A 14,269-nucleotide genomic window follows, 5' to 3' on the forward strand; every position below is an offset into this window, starting at 1 on the left:
GAGACCAGTAAATTACTCTAATGGTTACACATGAAGAATGACTCCTGCTCTGTTTTCTTTCTGCACATAAAGAAGAAACTGATAAAAAATTGTCAATTTTTTTTTGCCTGTAAACACTAATTAGCACCATCCACCCAGACAGTGAATAGTTGACTGTGTAGCGTAGCAGCATTGCACTCTGTTTCCCCTCACCATGCACTTGTCATTTATTTACACTGTTTATGGGATTTGTTATTGTTGTGCTCTTCAACAGGATGAATCATGGCCATTTTCCCTCCTGTCAAGCCTCATTGTAAACCTCATATATTGAAAATATCAATCTTTAGTAACTGTGCAACAGACCCTGCGTCACCCATGTTAACAATGTGTACAGACTGCCCCCGTGAGGTTCAGGGCTGGAACTGCAGTCAGACTGGACTGAAGCGACTGCAGTGGAGACAGAGTTACTACAGATAAAACATGCTCAGTCATAAATGCACATCTTCATATTCCTCACATTGTCTAGGTTTATGTTACCCTGCTTATAATATATACACACTACCTGAGTGTCAACCACAGACTGTTATAAATAAAACTGTATGGATGTGCTTGTGTTTGAGTGTGTGGGAGCGTGAGAGACAGTGAGTGAATGTGCACTGTTGGGCTAAGTTCTGGACTTTGTGTATCTTCATGACTTGGTGCTCTTGTTCCCTGTTTGTCAGTTTGTTCTGTCCATTTTCAAATACTAATGGCCATCATTTCATTTTATATTTCAATGATTTGAATATTATCTTTTCATCTGCTCCTGCCCAGGGACTACAAATGTGGAAATTAACAAATGCTGTTATAACCTAGCTCAAGACATATTTTCTTGTCCTACAAGGTTAATGTTTGCTTGCGATTGTCCCTGTTTTAAATTAATAAATTCCTATCCCCAAGCCCATTCAAAACAATTTGACTGACTGTACATGTGCTTGAATTGAGTGTAACTAAGTGTACAGTTGTGCAAACATGACTTGGAGACTGTGGATCACTTGTTTGTGTAACCTGTAGATGTGGAAAGCTCTCAGGAGCTGTGTCAAATTAGATTCCTCCCTTGTCTGATATGTGAGGTCGTTATACACTTCACCACAATACGATAACACCAGGTTTGTTTGTTTTTTGCACAAACATATCATTTAAAATATGAACAATTATTATGGTTGTGATGAGCGAAGGGGAGGTATGAAACCTGAAAGGGCTTATATGAAGACCTCACCCATGAAGAACATAATCAAAAAACAAATTTGTTACAAATAAAGACAAGAAAATAAGGATAGGAGGAATAATTAAATGATGAAATAAATAAAAATGAAATTAGAATCCTCCCACCTATGTGAGGTCGTTATACTTCACCACAACACGGTAACACCAGGAATGATCCTCAATCGCCTTCTTTCCTTTTCTCCTGAAACTCCATGTGATGCAAGTTTCATCCCGACACTCCACACACACACAGTCAGCGGGTTGGTCATCACTGCAAAATACAAAAGCAAAACATGATGCTGGAGGCATAAGAATGAAAGAAAAACAAAAAATAGAGATTTAAGGATCAGCTTGGCACAATAATAACTCTAACCAGTTGTATTGTACACAGATTAATATTAGCTGGCCTATATGTATGTCACCGTAAAGAAAATGTCACTTTGCAATATCAAAATGCAGTAAAGGCTCATTTTGTCACTTTTTTCCTCCTTGTTTTGTAAAGGTACAGAGCACTAAAATGATTCCTCCTGAAGCCAATTCACCTCCACAGTTTGTTCTGCCGTGACAATCTCTTCTTCACAGGCAGCGCCGAAGATGAAATGAGACCTGGGAGATTTCCTCTAAAGAGATAATTAGCCCTCTCCTCTTCTTCATGAGCTTCTCACCCAGTGTCACTGTTGTTGCCTAGTAACCAATCGGGGTAAAAACTCAGCATGACCCTGTTCTACAGCTAAGTATAGTGGTGGCAAATCATCATCATCATCATCACAGCACAGCTTTTCAAGGTTATTGATGAATAGAAGCGAGGGAGGTCAGTTATGAGCTACATTTATGCAGGCCTTTTCATGCTGTTGGTGCATCAGTCTAGGATTTACACTTGAACAGCACAGACAGAAAGGCTGGCTGGTGTAAAAAAGATGAGATTGACCAGTTAGTGGAGAACGGCAGCAGGAGGCAGAAATCTGACACAACACACGAGACTGTGGCTTTGTAGAATGAAGGTGCAGTAGATGGCTGCTTAGAAAACATGTGGTGACACACGTAGGCTACTGTACATAGCCTACATGATAGTTTCTAATTTGAGGCATCCTATGAGTGCTGGCACAGAGAGATACGGTGGCCCTGAGAGACGCATGCCAAGACAAAGATGCTGAACTTCATCAATTTGACAGCTGCCTGAGCATACTTCAACGTTGATTCAATGGAATTTTGCTATAACTATGTAGCCTGACATTTCGTTTCACTGATGCTGTTTCAATGCACTGAACTAGGTGAGACCACATAATGAGAGGAAGGGGGTGTCAAACATTCAATTAAAGCAGAAGTAAGCGATATTTTTGTGTTAATATAAGTAGGGATGTGAACGTGTACGAAAATATGTACACGTGTACACTGTGCATTTTTTTTCGTGTACACGTGTACACGCTTCAGGACCGCTATAGGTTGCTATAGCCTTATTTTTGTTTAGTCTGATATGCGCAGCCGGTGACACTGCAGCCGCCGTGCCGGTGTTACACCGGAGCGGAGGAGACCGGACGGCGGATTCGTCCCGCCCCCCTCCCCCCCGACACGCACCGCACCGTAACTGGAGAGATCTGCCCGGTGAGCGTTCAGAGTCGACCACCGTACCCCCGTACACCCCCCCCCCCCCCCCCCCCCCCCGGTCTCGCTGACCTCCACCCTTCCTGATCCGCTGCAAGTTGCCAGAGCCCCGCGGAGCCCAGTCTCTCCCCTCCTCTCCCACACTTCAGCACCTGTCCTGGGCTACAGCTTGGCTCGCTCCACCGTCCTTTATTTTTTAAGTATAACTAATAATAATGCACCGTACTGCCTAACCATACACACGTATGAGTGATCAGAACAGTAAATACTTTACGCTACTTTTAAAAGGAGTAAAGTCATTTAAAACGAGGAGCGAGCCGAGCCGACACTGTGCAGCCCAGGACAAGTGCTGAAGTGCGGATGAGAGGAGAGGACAGACCGGGCAGGAGCAACCAGCCCAGAGGCGTCTCGTCAGTCCTCGGCCGTCTTCAGTGTCTCTAGACACCCCTTTCAATCCGTTTAAGGTTATTTGTTTGTGTTTAGGGAGGCTATATTTGCATAGAATATTTTTTGGCAACCAGAAAAGCAATGTTTGACCCGGCGTTTATTTCGGATGGGCGTTTACTCGGTGGCGGCGCCATCACACTCGCTCGCAAAAAAAAAAAAAGAAAGGAAAAAAAAACTCACTCACGCACATTTTGTCTGAAGGAGGGAAGCGCGTCACAGCATCATTTTTATTAAATCATAGTTTTCTCTAAATTAAGACAGTGTGAGGGACTATTTTTCACCCAGCCCCCCAAAATGTACGCTATGTAAAAAAATAAAAAAATAAAAAATAATAATTGCGTGTATCGTTTAGGGATTTTTTACTAAACGTTTACAGTTTCATTCCGTGTAAACGTTTACACGTGTACACAGTCACACCCCTAAATATAAGTCTTAAATAGTTGTATCTTCCGACAGCAATCACTTACATAGAGTGTTTGGACCGAAACACGGGTCTGTCAGTCACTCTGCTCTGCTCTGAGCCGAGGAGAAAACTTTTCTCGTATCCTACAAGTTTTATCCAATGAGGAGAGAGAACGGCATGAATGGCTGTGTGTGCAGCCAAGGGATGCGCATGAATGTGGTGACGTAGAGACGAGGACCAATAGATCCATGACGAGGACGGGGGCTGCTAACTCCATCGGCTGACAAGACGTTATGGTGCGTTCAAGGCAACCCGTAACTCGTGTTTTTCCGACCTGTGAAGTCGTACCAGTTCGATCTGGTACGAGTTCACGGGTCGGAAGTTACGAGTGGCCGTTATAGTGACTTTCACAGGTAAAACAGGTCGGAAAAACACGAGTGGGTTGCCTGGAACGTTACAAAGTCGTAAGTTGTGACTTGAAGCTGTAATTTACGGTTTCAAAAGCCTGCCTGGAACGCAGCATTAGCCAAAACGACCAGATCGCTTACTTCTGCTTTAAGCACCATATGCTGTAGACGTGATTTTTTTTTTTTACTATGTTAAAATCCTCTGAAGGCTTGTGTGTAATTCATAAACGTCTAAAAGTTGTTTTCAGACAGTGAGAGCAAGGAGTGGAGCAGTCCAAAGCTCCACACTTTACACCTAGTGGTGGTAGGCCTACATCCCAACTGCCAGGCGGCAGCAGTCGGCTTTTTTTTTTTTGCCCCTCTCTCCCCTGTTTGACAGCGCTCGGACCCTGCTCCTGTTCAAGCAAGTAAAAATATTTTTATTTTATTTTACTTATTATAAAGATATCGGCTGTGTTTGCTTAATGGAGTTTATTAAATTTTGTTCGTGATGTACTTTAACTGTCTTTGTAACAAAAAGACACACCAAAAAACATCCAAATACCTCCATGCTGCTCGTATGTAATGTCCGTCTTGTATTGAAGCCCTGAAACGCGAAATTGTCCCGAAAAAAAATTAAATAAGTCTATATTTCAAGCTTGTTTGTAGCGGAAGAAGACAGACCCTGGTTCGTCCAAATTTGACGAACCGTGAAGAGGAGCTTCCGCTACAAACCAGACGACCACAGAGTCTGATTTGTGTGCTTCAAGCCATGAAGCCACAAAGAAGACAAAAGGGAAGACAAAGTCCAGAATCCCAGAGAAACAGATCGACGCCACCTGTCTGTCAGATGTCACCATCGAGCCACTAAGGGAACGCTTGTATGCTTCCTCAGACTGTGATGCCATAGACAAGACAAACAACAAAACCTTGTCATTTATCATCAACCTGACAGTAGCACTGCTTCACAAGTGCAACGTTGGAGACCTCAAGAAAGCAAAGGAGCAACCCTATGACACCTACACCAAGCCCTTAGTGAACAAACCACTACAGGGACTCACTCTGAGGGAGGATTTCTCCTGGGATTATTACCACGTTGACCAGATTTGCAAGGCCCTGATAAAAGAACTGAAGAGAGAGTTTGGCAGCATCCGCAAACTAAAGAAGAAGATTTTATCAAAGGAGCCAACTATTGAAGATGCCATCGCCAAGAGTATACAGAATCACATCATGGTCCACTACGCCTACAACCGTGACAAAAACAGACCAAGATGGAGACATAGTGTGGAACCTCTTGCCAGCCGTTGTCATCGCCGTAGTGCTGGTTGGTTTGGTGTTTGTGATACTACTCTTGTAAAGACATGAACACCGTCATCTCACTGTTGCTGCCAGAAAATCATGCAGCCAACACAAGTAGAGACCAGTGACTAGAGATCCTCAACAAGATGAAACAAGGCCATGTGGGTTTGCCATACACTCATAATTTTTGACAATACACAAGAAGACACAAGCGGAGACCCCGGCCTCAACAACATTTCCACCAGTTTCCACCAGTTTCTCCCAGTGTGATGTGGGTGTGTGGGTTTTTCTCCGGGTGCTCCGGTTTCCCACACACTCATAATTTAAAAAATAAAAATATTGTGGGTTTTTCTCCGAGTGCTCCGGTTTCCCACACACAAAAAAAAAACATTTAAATAAAAATCTCTGACTGATTTTCTTTTCACTGTTGAACACCAAACTCTTTAAATTGTGGATAAGTAATATGATTGATGAATAGATTAGAATCAAGCTGACAGGTGTTACTGGTACTTATTCATGCTTTTTGGAAATAATGAAATATGAAAGGTCTATAAGAGATAAACACATCTGATATTAGGAATAAGTCATGCAGGTATCAACACTCTAGAAATGCTTTGAACTGTGTTACACAGTCTGCAGCAAAATTATTTTTGCTCTTTTGTCATGCGTTGGAAAAGGTTTGTTGTGTTCTTAATATAAATACTGTATTATTAACAGAGCAATATTTTGCACAGAATCTATCCTTTGTAAGAAGTGTTGGAAAGATTTAGATAATTGTTGTGTTTTCTGCAATTCAGGCAAGTTTTACAGTATAACCTATTGTTTTTTTTAATGGGAACAAGCAAGCTTGTTTTGGACAGAAATGAAAGACTATATAAAAATAAACAATGATAGGCTACTAATTAAGGTATTTTGTTTTGTTTTCAGTGGGTTATATGTCAATGTCAAATATGATTTTTAATTCAGCTCCTCAAAATTATTGGAAAATGTCACATACACAAATCAAAATGGATGGCGTCAGAACTCAGCTTTCATTCTTTTATTGTTGAAGACAAACAGAACTGCACCTCAATTGAATATGTGAATGGCAACAAAACTGCAAAGAGTTATTGTATTCTCTGCTATCACATCTAAACCCCCCAATGGCTGACAGAGGTTGACACCAATGAGTAACTTTGTCTTTGTTCAGAAGATTTCATCCTTTGATGCCGTGCAGCTGCTGTGTGTAAGGTTGTAGTTTTCTTTCCATCAACTGAGATAAGAAATGTTTTTCTTTCTTTCTTTTTTTTCTTAGGGAGAACATACAGTACATATTCTCCCATCTATTACTCTCCTTTTCATTTTACAATGTGTAAAAGGGGAACATCTGGACAACGGATGTCACACTTACTCATTTTTCCATTAAGGTCTACTGACAGCAATTTTCAGTCATCCCAATAGTTAATAATCTGGTACTTCAAAGCCATATAATAAAGGTACTTAAAGCAGAAGTAAGTGATATTTTTGTGTTAATATAAGTCTTAAATAGTTATATCTTCCGACAGCAATCACTTACATAGAGTGTTTGGACCGAAACACGGGTCTGTCAGTCACTCTGCTCTGCTCTGAGCCAAGGAGAAAACTTTTCTCGTATCCTACAATTTTTATCCAATGAGGAGAGAGAACGGCATGAAGGGCTGTGTGTGCAGCCAAGGGATGCACCTGAATGTGGTGACGTAGGGACGAGGACTGTTATGGTGCGTTCAAGGCAACCCATAACTCGTGTTTTTCCGACCTGCGAAGTCGTACCAGTTCGATCTGGTACGAGTTCACGGGTCGGAAGTTACAAGTGGCCGTTATAGTGACTTTCACAGGTAAAACAGGTCGGAAAAACACGAGTGGGTTGCCTGGAACGTGTGGCAAGGTGAAGAGGGCCCGGGTGGGGATTGAATCCACACCTCCCGGGTAAGAGTCATGCGCGCTTGCCACTTGGCCAAAGGGACATCCCCTTGGCCAAGTAGCCAGGACGCATGATCAATTGGAGGCATAGTGACAGGAACCTCAACTGTCACAAACGCTACAAAGTCGTAAGTTGTGACTTGAAGCTGTAATTTAGGGTTTCAAAAGCCTGCCTGGAACGCAGCATTAGCCAAAACGACCGGATCGCTTACTTCTGCTTTAAAGCAGTTCAGGCCTCCATGATCTTATATCTGATCCATTTTGACCACCATCTCTTAAATTTCTCCAATTGTAGTTTTGACCGAGTAGCGAATGTCAGTCTCCCCATGATGTAGATTTCATCAACAGCTCTTTGCCAGTCAGATGTTTTTCATTTTAAAGGTTTTCTACAACTAATTATGTGGAAAAGCAGTGCAGTACAGTAAGATAAGAACATAAAACACTGAACTCTTACTTTGTAATTGAATGCACCCCTAATTTCCATCCTCTAGGGGGCAGTGGTGTAATGTGGACCAAGCTGCAGCAGGTCCTATCGTCAGTAGAGGACTCCATCAGCTGCAGAAGGACCTGGGCCGCCCCGATCACAGCCTCAGAGCAGAGCAGTACAAGCAAGAACTTGGTTAAAGCCACTCAGGTGTTAATGCATCAGCAAACTCATCATGGTTTCATTACCTGTAACTGTTTGATTTTTTTGTTGTTACCTCTGCAAAGACGACAAAAAAAAGATATTAAATGTCATATCAACTTGATCTACATTTAGTGATGGCTCACTGGTTGCAGATGTTGGAGGACATGGAGAGAAAGTTTGGGATTTGATTCCCATCGGCGTCAGCAAAGGACCAATATCAGGGGGACATTGTGGACCTGGAGAAACATGACTCTGCTCTCAGGAGCCCATTGGCCTGCCACCTCTAGTGATACCTCTATAATTTTACCATGATGTGGTATAGGTTTTTAATGTGATTTTATCTTGATGATTGTCGAGAGAGTTGTCAAATCAAGATCAAGATTGAAAAACCATAAATGATAACTGAGGGGTGAAAAGAACTACAAGCTAATTTTCCTTGTAGCAAATTAATCGAGGGAGTGTGTAATAATTGAGAAGCTGCATTGTTCATCAGTCTGCATCATGTAGGGTGGGCCTGCCACTTTCTCACCTTCACTTCTTTACAAATATTTGGGACTACGGTGGAAATTAATATGAAAATTAATCTCACAAAAATTCTGAAGTAGAACAGAAGAGCACAATCAAGAAGGTAGTGATAACACCCCCGAGGATGTTTGCTAATCATCAGAAGAAGAGCTTAAAGAGAATTTGGAATGTGATAGAAAATTATGTTTGACGGTAGATTGAAGTCTTAGTATTGCATTCATCAAAACAGGGGTGGAAGAACAGGTGGATGGTTGTAAATATCACTGAGTAATGCAAAAACTGAAATATGGTGTGGGCTATGAACACATGAAAAGATGGTGGCACATGGAGGATGCTTTAGTGAGAATCTTTGTTTTCGTTCTGGATATACATGCATTTAGAAAGAAACAGATTACTGTTTACATGTTGCTGGGATGGCATGCTCTCTCCACAGAGAAGGTTTCACTGTATTGCTAAAGAATTGTGAGTTTACCTTCACAGACATTATCTGGCAATCTCATGTAGGGGAGACTGGGGTAAGGTTGCAACGCCTTTTACATTTTTCTCAGTTACTCAGAGACTATTTTGACTAAGCTCACCAAACTTTTATAGATTAAACATACAGGACATGTGTCTGCTAATTATCCATGCCATTTAATGACGGTTACATATGACATAGCCTATCACAATATTTAATTGAATGGAAGAATTCAGACGTTGCAACTGACCCCAAACCTGGGGACAGTTGCAACACGGATCAGGGACGGTTGCAACATATTAAACATACATTAAATTTCACTAATTAACTTTTGATTTTTGTCTCAATAAGCATATGTATTCCTAAAATATGCACTGTCTTACAATGATACTATGTGTTAGCCTATTTATTTATTTCAAAGAACAGTTTTGTTTAGCGTAGAACATAGGCCTTGAGCCAATGTGCAGAAGTTACCGGTGGTATTAAAACTCAATAGCTCATGCTCAAGAATGGAACAATTTGCAACACAAAAAACTAAAAAGAAAACATTTACTCTACTTTTGGATGATTTTGTCACTGTATGACATCAAATGAATGGACTTTTCTCCAATTTTCAAAGGAAAATATGTGTGGCTTTTGTTGCATAGAACAACGGATCATACAACCATAATTGCATATTTCATTTGCAAGTTATTTCGGGAATTTATCTTTAGCATTCGATATTAGATATGTGCCTATAAATTGTGCCTATTTTAAGCTAAAAATGTTCAATTTTATTCATTTGTGTTTGCATTATGCTCTTCCATATTCAAATGGCAGTTGCAACAAGTTGTTGCAACCATCCCCATCCAATCAGCCATGACAAAACATCACGTTTTACCTAGACACAATGACATTGGCAAATGCTAACCATGTCCCTTCATAGTCAACAAAACAGTGATTCAACTAGGTAAGGATTCACTCATACAAAAGGTCAGGACAGACAGAAATACAGCTCATGAACAGAGCTACTTTCATACCTCCAAAACAACTTTGTCCTAGTACAAGCAGGAGCAGATCGTGAATATAAGTCTTCTCTATTCTTGGTAGGCAGAGGGTCTGACTGAGCATGTGCAGTGTGAGTGTCATCATTCCAGCATGTTTCTGATTTTAAAAAAAAGACTTGTTGCAACCATAGACTGTAAAAAGAAGTTGCAACCAACCCCCTGTTGCAACTGTCCCCAGTCTCCCCTAATTAAGTGTAGTAGAATTATTAATCAAACTCATTTGATTGTGCTATGACAGGAGATTTTTGAAGTTGTAGCATTGTGTAGGCCTAATGTTTGGCAAGATTGTGTTTCCACACAAGCCCATGCTGTAGCTACTGGCATCTCCTGAAGTGTAACACTTACTTTTGTCCACTAGGTAGCAGGAGACTCACCTCAGAGAGCTGTAACAGTGCCCATCATTTAGCCACAGGCACATTTTTAGTAATTTCAGATATCTACTGGGTTGGTAATTGCTGATTGAGCATTCATGTTGAATAACTTTGCTCAGTGTGCAAAGAATATCACAATCTATTATCTAAATTTAAAAATACATGGACTCTTATGAAACTCAAACGTTTCCTCTTTTTTTTTTTTTTTTTTTTTTTTTTACAGTCTATGGTTTCCCCTTTAGATATCTACCAATAAAACACCAAAGTATGTTTCCTAAAATGCTTTACTATTTAAATCAGTTTCCATTTCATCTTCAATTTATTGATTGAGTATTGACCACCAAAAATGTAAAAATCTGTTGAAATGTCTGAAATAATGATAGCAGAGAGGATATGAGCAATATTGAGTAAAAATGAAATAAGATTGGACAAATAAGAACAATGAAATAAGCATAAAGTAGCCTATGTCAAGAAACATAACTACATACATATGAAATAAAAGGTAACAGACAAAGATACTGAATAAAAAATATTGAAAGCTTTATCTCCTGTCCATGAAGCATACATAGGCTATCAGTTGTCTGTAGGCCATACGACTTTGATCCTTTGCATGTGTGGTTTCTTTTTAGTCCACTTTAAAAAGGATCCAAGTACAGTCTTAAGTGTTTTAATAGCTACAATAATACACTTCAACAGGATGAAAAAAAAAAAGAATTAAATTAAAAAATTAAAAAAAAAAAAAAAAAAAAAGTTGAATAGCCTACACCAAACCTTTAAATAAAAGAACTGATTGAAGAGATGTTTCTTTCTATTTCTGCATGTCACTTTCAAAGTCTTAACTGTAACTGTATTACCGTAAGCCTCCTCTTGTGTTTCACTTTCACCAAAGTCTTTGTGTTTGGGTGCTTGCAGTTTTTTTAAATACGCCACGAGGGGTCAAAGTTGATTAGTACGCCTCTCAAAATGGCGGCTGAACCAGTTCGGGAGTGGAGCGATGAGCAGCTAAAAAGTGACGATTTACCCAAAAAAGACCTTATAAAGTTCATTCAGGACAATGCAGCCCACTCGGTATGTGTGTCCCTTAAAGTCTCTGTGTGGATTCAGCATGAGTGTCAGTGGGTTTCTGTGTTAGCGCTCAGTGGGACCTGTGCAGCATGCTGCATGTTAGCTAGGAGCAGCCACAGGAGGGGAGCTGCTGTTTAGCATGTAGCGAGGCGGAGTAACGTTACACAATAACATGATGTACCGCATGATACAACAGAGTGTTAGTGGTTTTAGAGAGGAGCCACTGCGGACAGCTCAGTACTTCGTCTGACTATCAGTAGAGACTGTTGTATTTACCGCATGATATAACATGACTCATTGTGCCTGTCGTTGATTTCAGGAGCACATGGTGGATAAATGAAACTAACCCTTATTGTGTCTCTACCTTCTCCTGCAGTTCCTCAATGAACACAAGCTGCTGGGAAACATCAAGAATGTGGCCAAAACAGCAAAGAAAGAGCAGCTGGTCATTGCCTACAACCAGCTGTTTGAGAGCAAAGTAAGCAAATTATACTGAGCACTCATTTTGTGTATATTGTATGTTTTACTATTGTAATGAATGTGGGTGTGTATTGGATGTTTGGTATGCATTGTTTTATTATATGGTGTGCTTTTTAAGTTGGGCCACAGATGAAAATAAGCTTCTGCTAAATCTGGTGTGCCCATCATTTCGTTTCTTGAAAATGAGCAATGCAAGCACACATTGTCCTTAAATACATGAAATAAATAAAAAACAAAGGGATGTCTGTCACACACAGAGGCAGCATCACTGGTTTCATTTATATAGGCTCAACAGAAGTTATCTCAAGGGACTTTAGAAATAGAGAGCAGGTCTAGACCTTCTCTTCATGATAGTAGAGACCAGTCAAGAGCAAGGGAACATAGCAACAGCATAATGGAAAAACTGGAGCAGAATCAGACTCGGGGTGGGTGGCCATATGCCTTGTCTGGTTGGGTTGGAGAGCTACTGTTGTAGTATTGTTGAAATCTAGTAATACAATTAATTATTATAGTAGAATTAGGCAGGATCATGTGGCTGAAGGTTGGCTCACAGTAGCAGATCTGGACTCTTATTACTCTGGAGGTGAGCAGACCCTGAGAAGCACAAGTGGAATATGTGAATAAGTTCGTGTGTGTGTGATGTGTTGTATTTTGTCTTTGCAGAGGTTTAAAGGCACAGAACCAATAGAGGAAGTGACGGAGCAGGTGAAAGCTGTCAAAATTGACGAACCCAAAGAAGTCAAGACAGAGGTGGTGGATGAGGTACTGGTCCACGACGGTCCATATGAACACAAGTGTTCATCTCTGCTTTGATCACACTTGTATTAAAATGATGATCATATGTTGCTGCTTTTGCTTCTCTCAGGGTCCACCCAGGTACACCAAGTCAGTGCTGAAGAAGGGCGACAAGACAAACTTCCCAAAGAAGGGCGACACTGTGAGCTGCTGGTACACTGGCTCCCTGGAGGATGGGACTGTGTTTGATACCAATATCCCCTTAAGTAAGACAAACCTGCACCCACTCTGATAGTGATGTATACGCTGATGAAGATACACAAACAGTATGTGTGTCTTCTTCATTGACATGCTGTGGATATGTATTTTCACCTGTTCTGTTGAGGTGAAGCTGCATATGTGAGGAAAAATATCAACTATACCAATAAGAGCAAAGCAGAGCACAGCAGATACACACTGACATAACTCAATGAAAATATAGCTTTAATTAAATCAAATTATCCGTACCAATAAAGTCAGGTACTCTGCTGTTTTAAACTGCAGGGTATCTAGATACTTTTTTAGTATCATGGCAGTTTGCCCCTAAAATTTGAGACAGTGAAAGTATTTTTTTAATTTACTTGCGCATGTACAATCAGTAAATTTGCTTGTTTTCTTTTTTTTTAACACTGGTGATACATGACTGGTCGATTGATGGTATGCACCCCTAAATTTTCTGCTTGCGCTCCTCAAGTGAGGGGCCACTGTGCTCCTGATTTTTTTTTTTTAAAGTAAGCCTGGAGCCCTGTACAGTGTTAAGTGTCAAACAGGAAACCTACAAACTGTGTATGTTTATAGATGCAGATCAGATCCTTCAATAGTGACTCTGTCCGCAGGTTATAACCATAATTGTATTTGTCACTACAGCAGCCAGAAAGAAGAAGCAAACCAAACCACTGTCCTTCAAAGTCGGCCTGGGCCGAGTCATCAGAGGAGTAAGTCAATCCTGCTTTTTACTCTGTGCATACACGTCTTCACTTCCTCCACCGTGTCATCATCAGTAATTCTTTACTTTCGCAGTGGGACGAGGGCATTCTGACGATGAGCAAGGGTGAGACGGCTCGACTGGAGATTGAACCAGAGTGGGCCTATGGAAGGAAAGGTCTCCCTGACAACAAGTATCCTTTTCCTCGGCTGATTCAGTTTGTGCGTTCTGTCTAAAGATGTATGCATTTTTAACTTAATTTCATTCTGTCAGACTTTGTCTTCTCCTTAACTCCAGCTCTATCAGAGTTCCGCCCAACGCAAAACTCTTCTTTGAGGTCGAGCTCGTGGCTGTGGATTAGCCGACAAACACCGGCCAGCATGCGTTAACACTTTACAGAGAACCCTCATCCGACACCACCTTGCTGTAAAGTATAGAGTTGAAATGGCATTCCCTGCTATTACCAGTTCCTCTGCACTTTGTCTCAATCATTATGTACAACATGTTGGATTAAGAAGAAAATGACCGGTTATTACATTTTGTTTTTGGCCAAATTAAGATGGCTTGTCAATAATGTATATAGACACTGAGACAGTCTTTTGTTGTTCTTTTGCATGTACTCTGTAAATGGAAAAATAAACCTGGTTCATACAGAACTAATCGTTTTCTGCTTTTCACTTAAATGACCTGCACACAAGT

At 40.8% G+C, this 14,269-nt stretch overlaps 1 protein-coding gene across 1 annotated transcript; it reads left to right on the forward strand.

Annotated features, from left to right (window-relative positions):
- The first annotated feature begins 11,261 nt into the window (after window positions 1–11,261).
- fkbp3 (FKBP prolyl isomerase 3) lies at window positions 11,262–14,226 on the forward strand. Its single transcript, XM_084000499.1, has 7 exons — window positions 11,262–11,394; window positions 11,768–11,869; window positions 12,535–12,633; window positions 12,737–12,872; window positions 13,513–13,580; window positions 13,666–13,763; window positions 13,877–14,226. The coding sequence occupies exons 1-7, from the start codon at window positions 11,290–11,292 to the stop codon at window positions 13,929–13,931; spliced, it is 663 nt and encodes a 220-aa protein (XP_083856625.1). The 5' UTR covers window positions 11,262–11,289; the 3' UTR covers window positions 13,932–14,226.
- The last annotated feature ends 43 nt before the right edge of the window (window positions 14,227–14,269 follow it).

This window comes from Trachurus trachurus, assembly GCF_905171665.1.
Source record: "Trachurus trachurus genome assembly, chromosome: 24".
NCBI classification, from domain to species: domain Eukaryota; kingdom Metazoa; phylum Chordata; class Actinopteri; order Carangiformes; family Carangidae; genus Trachurus; species Trachurus trachurus.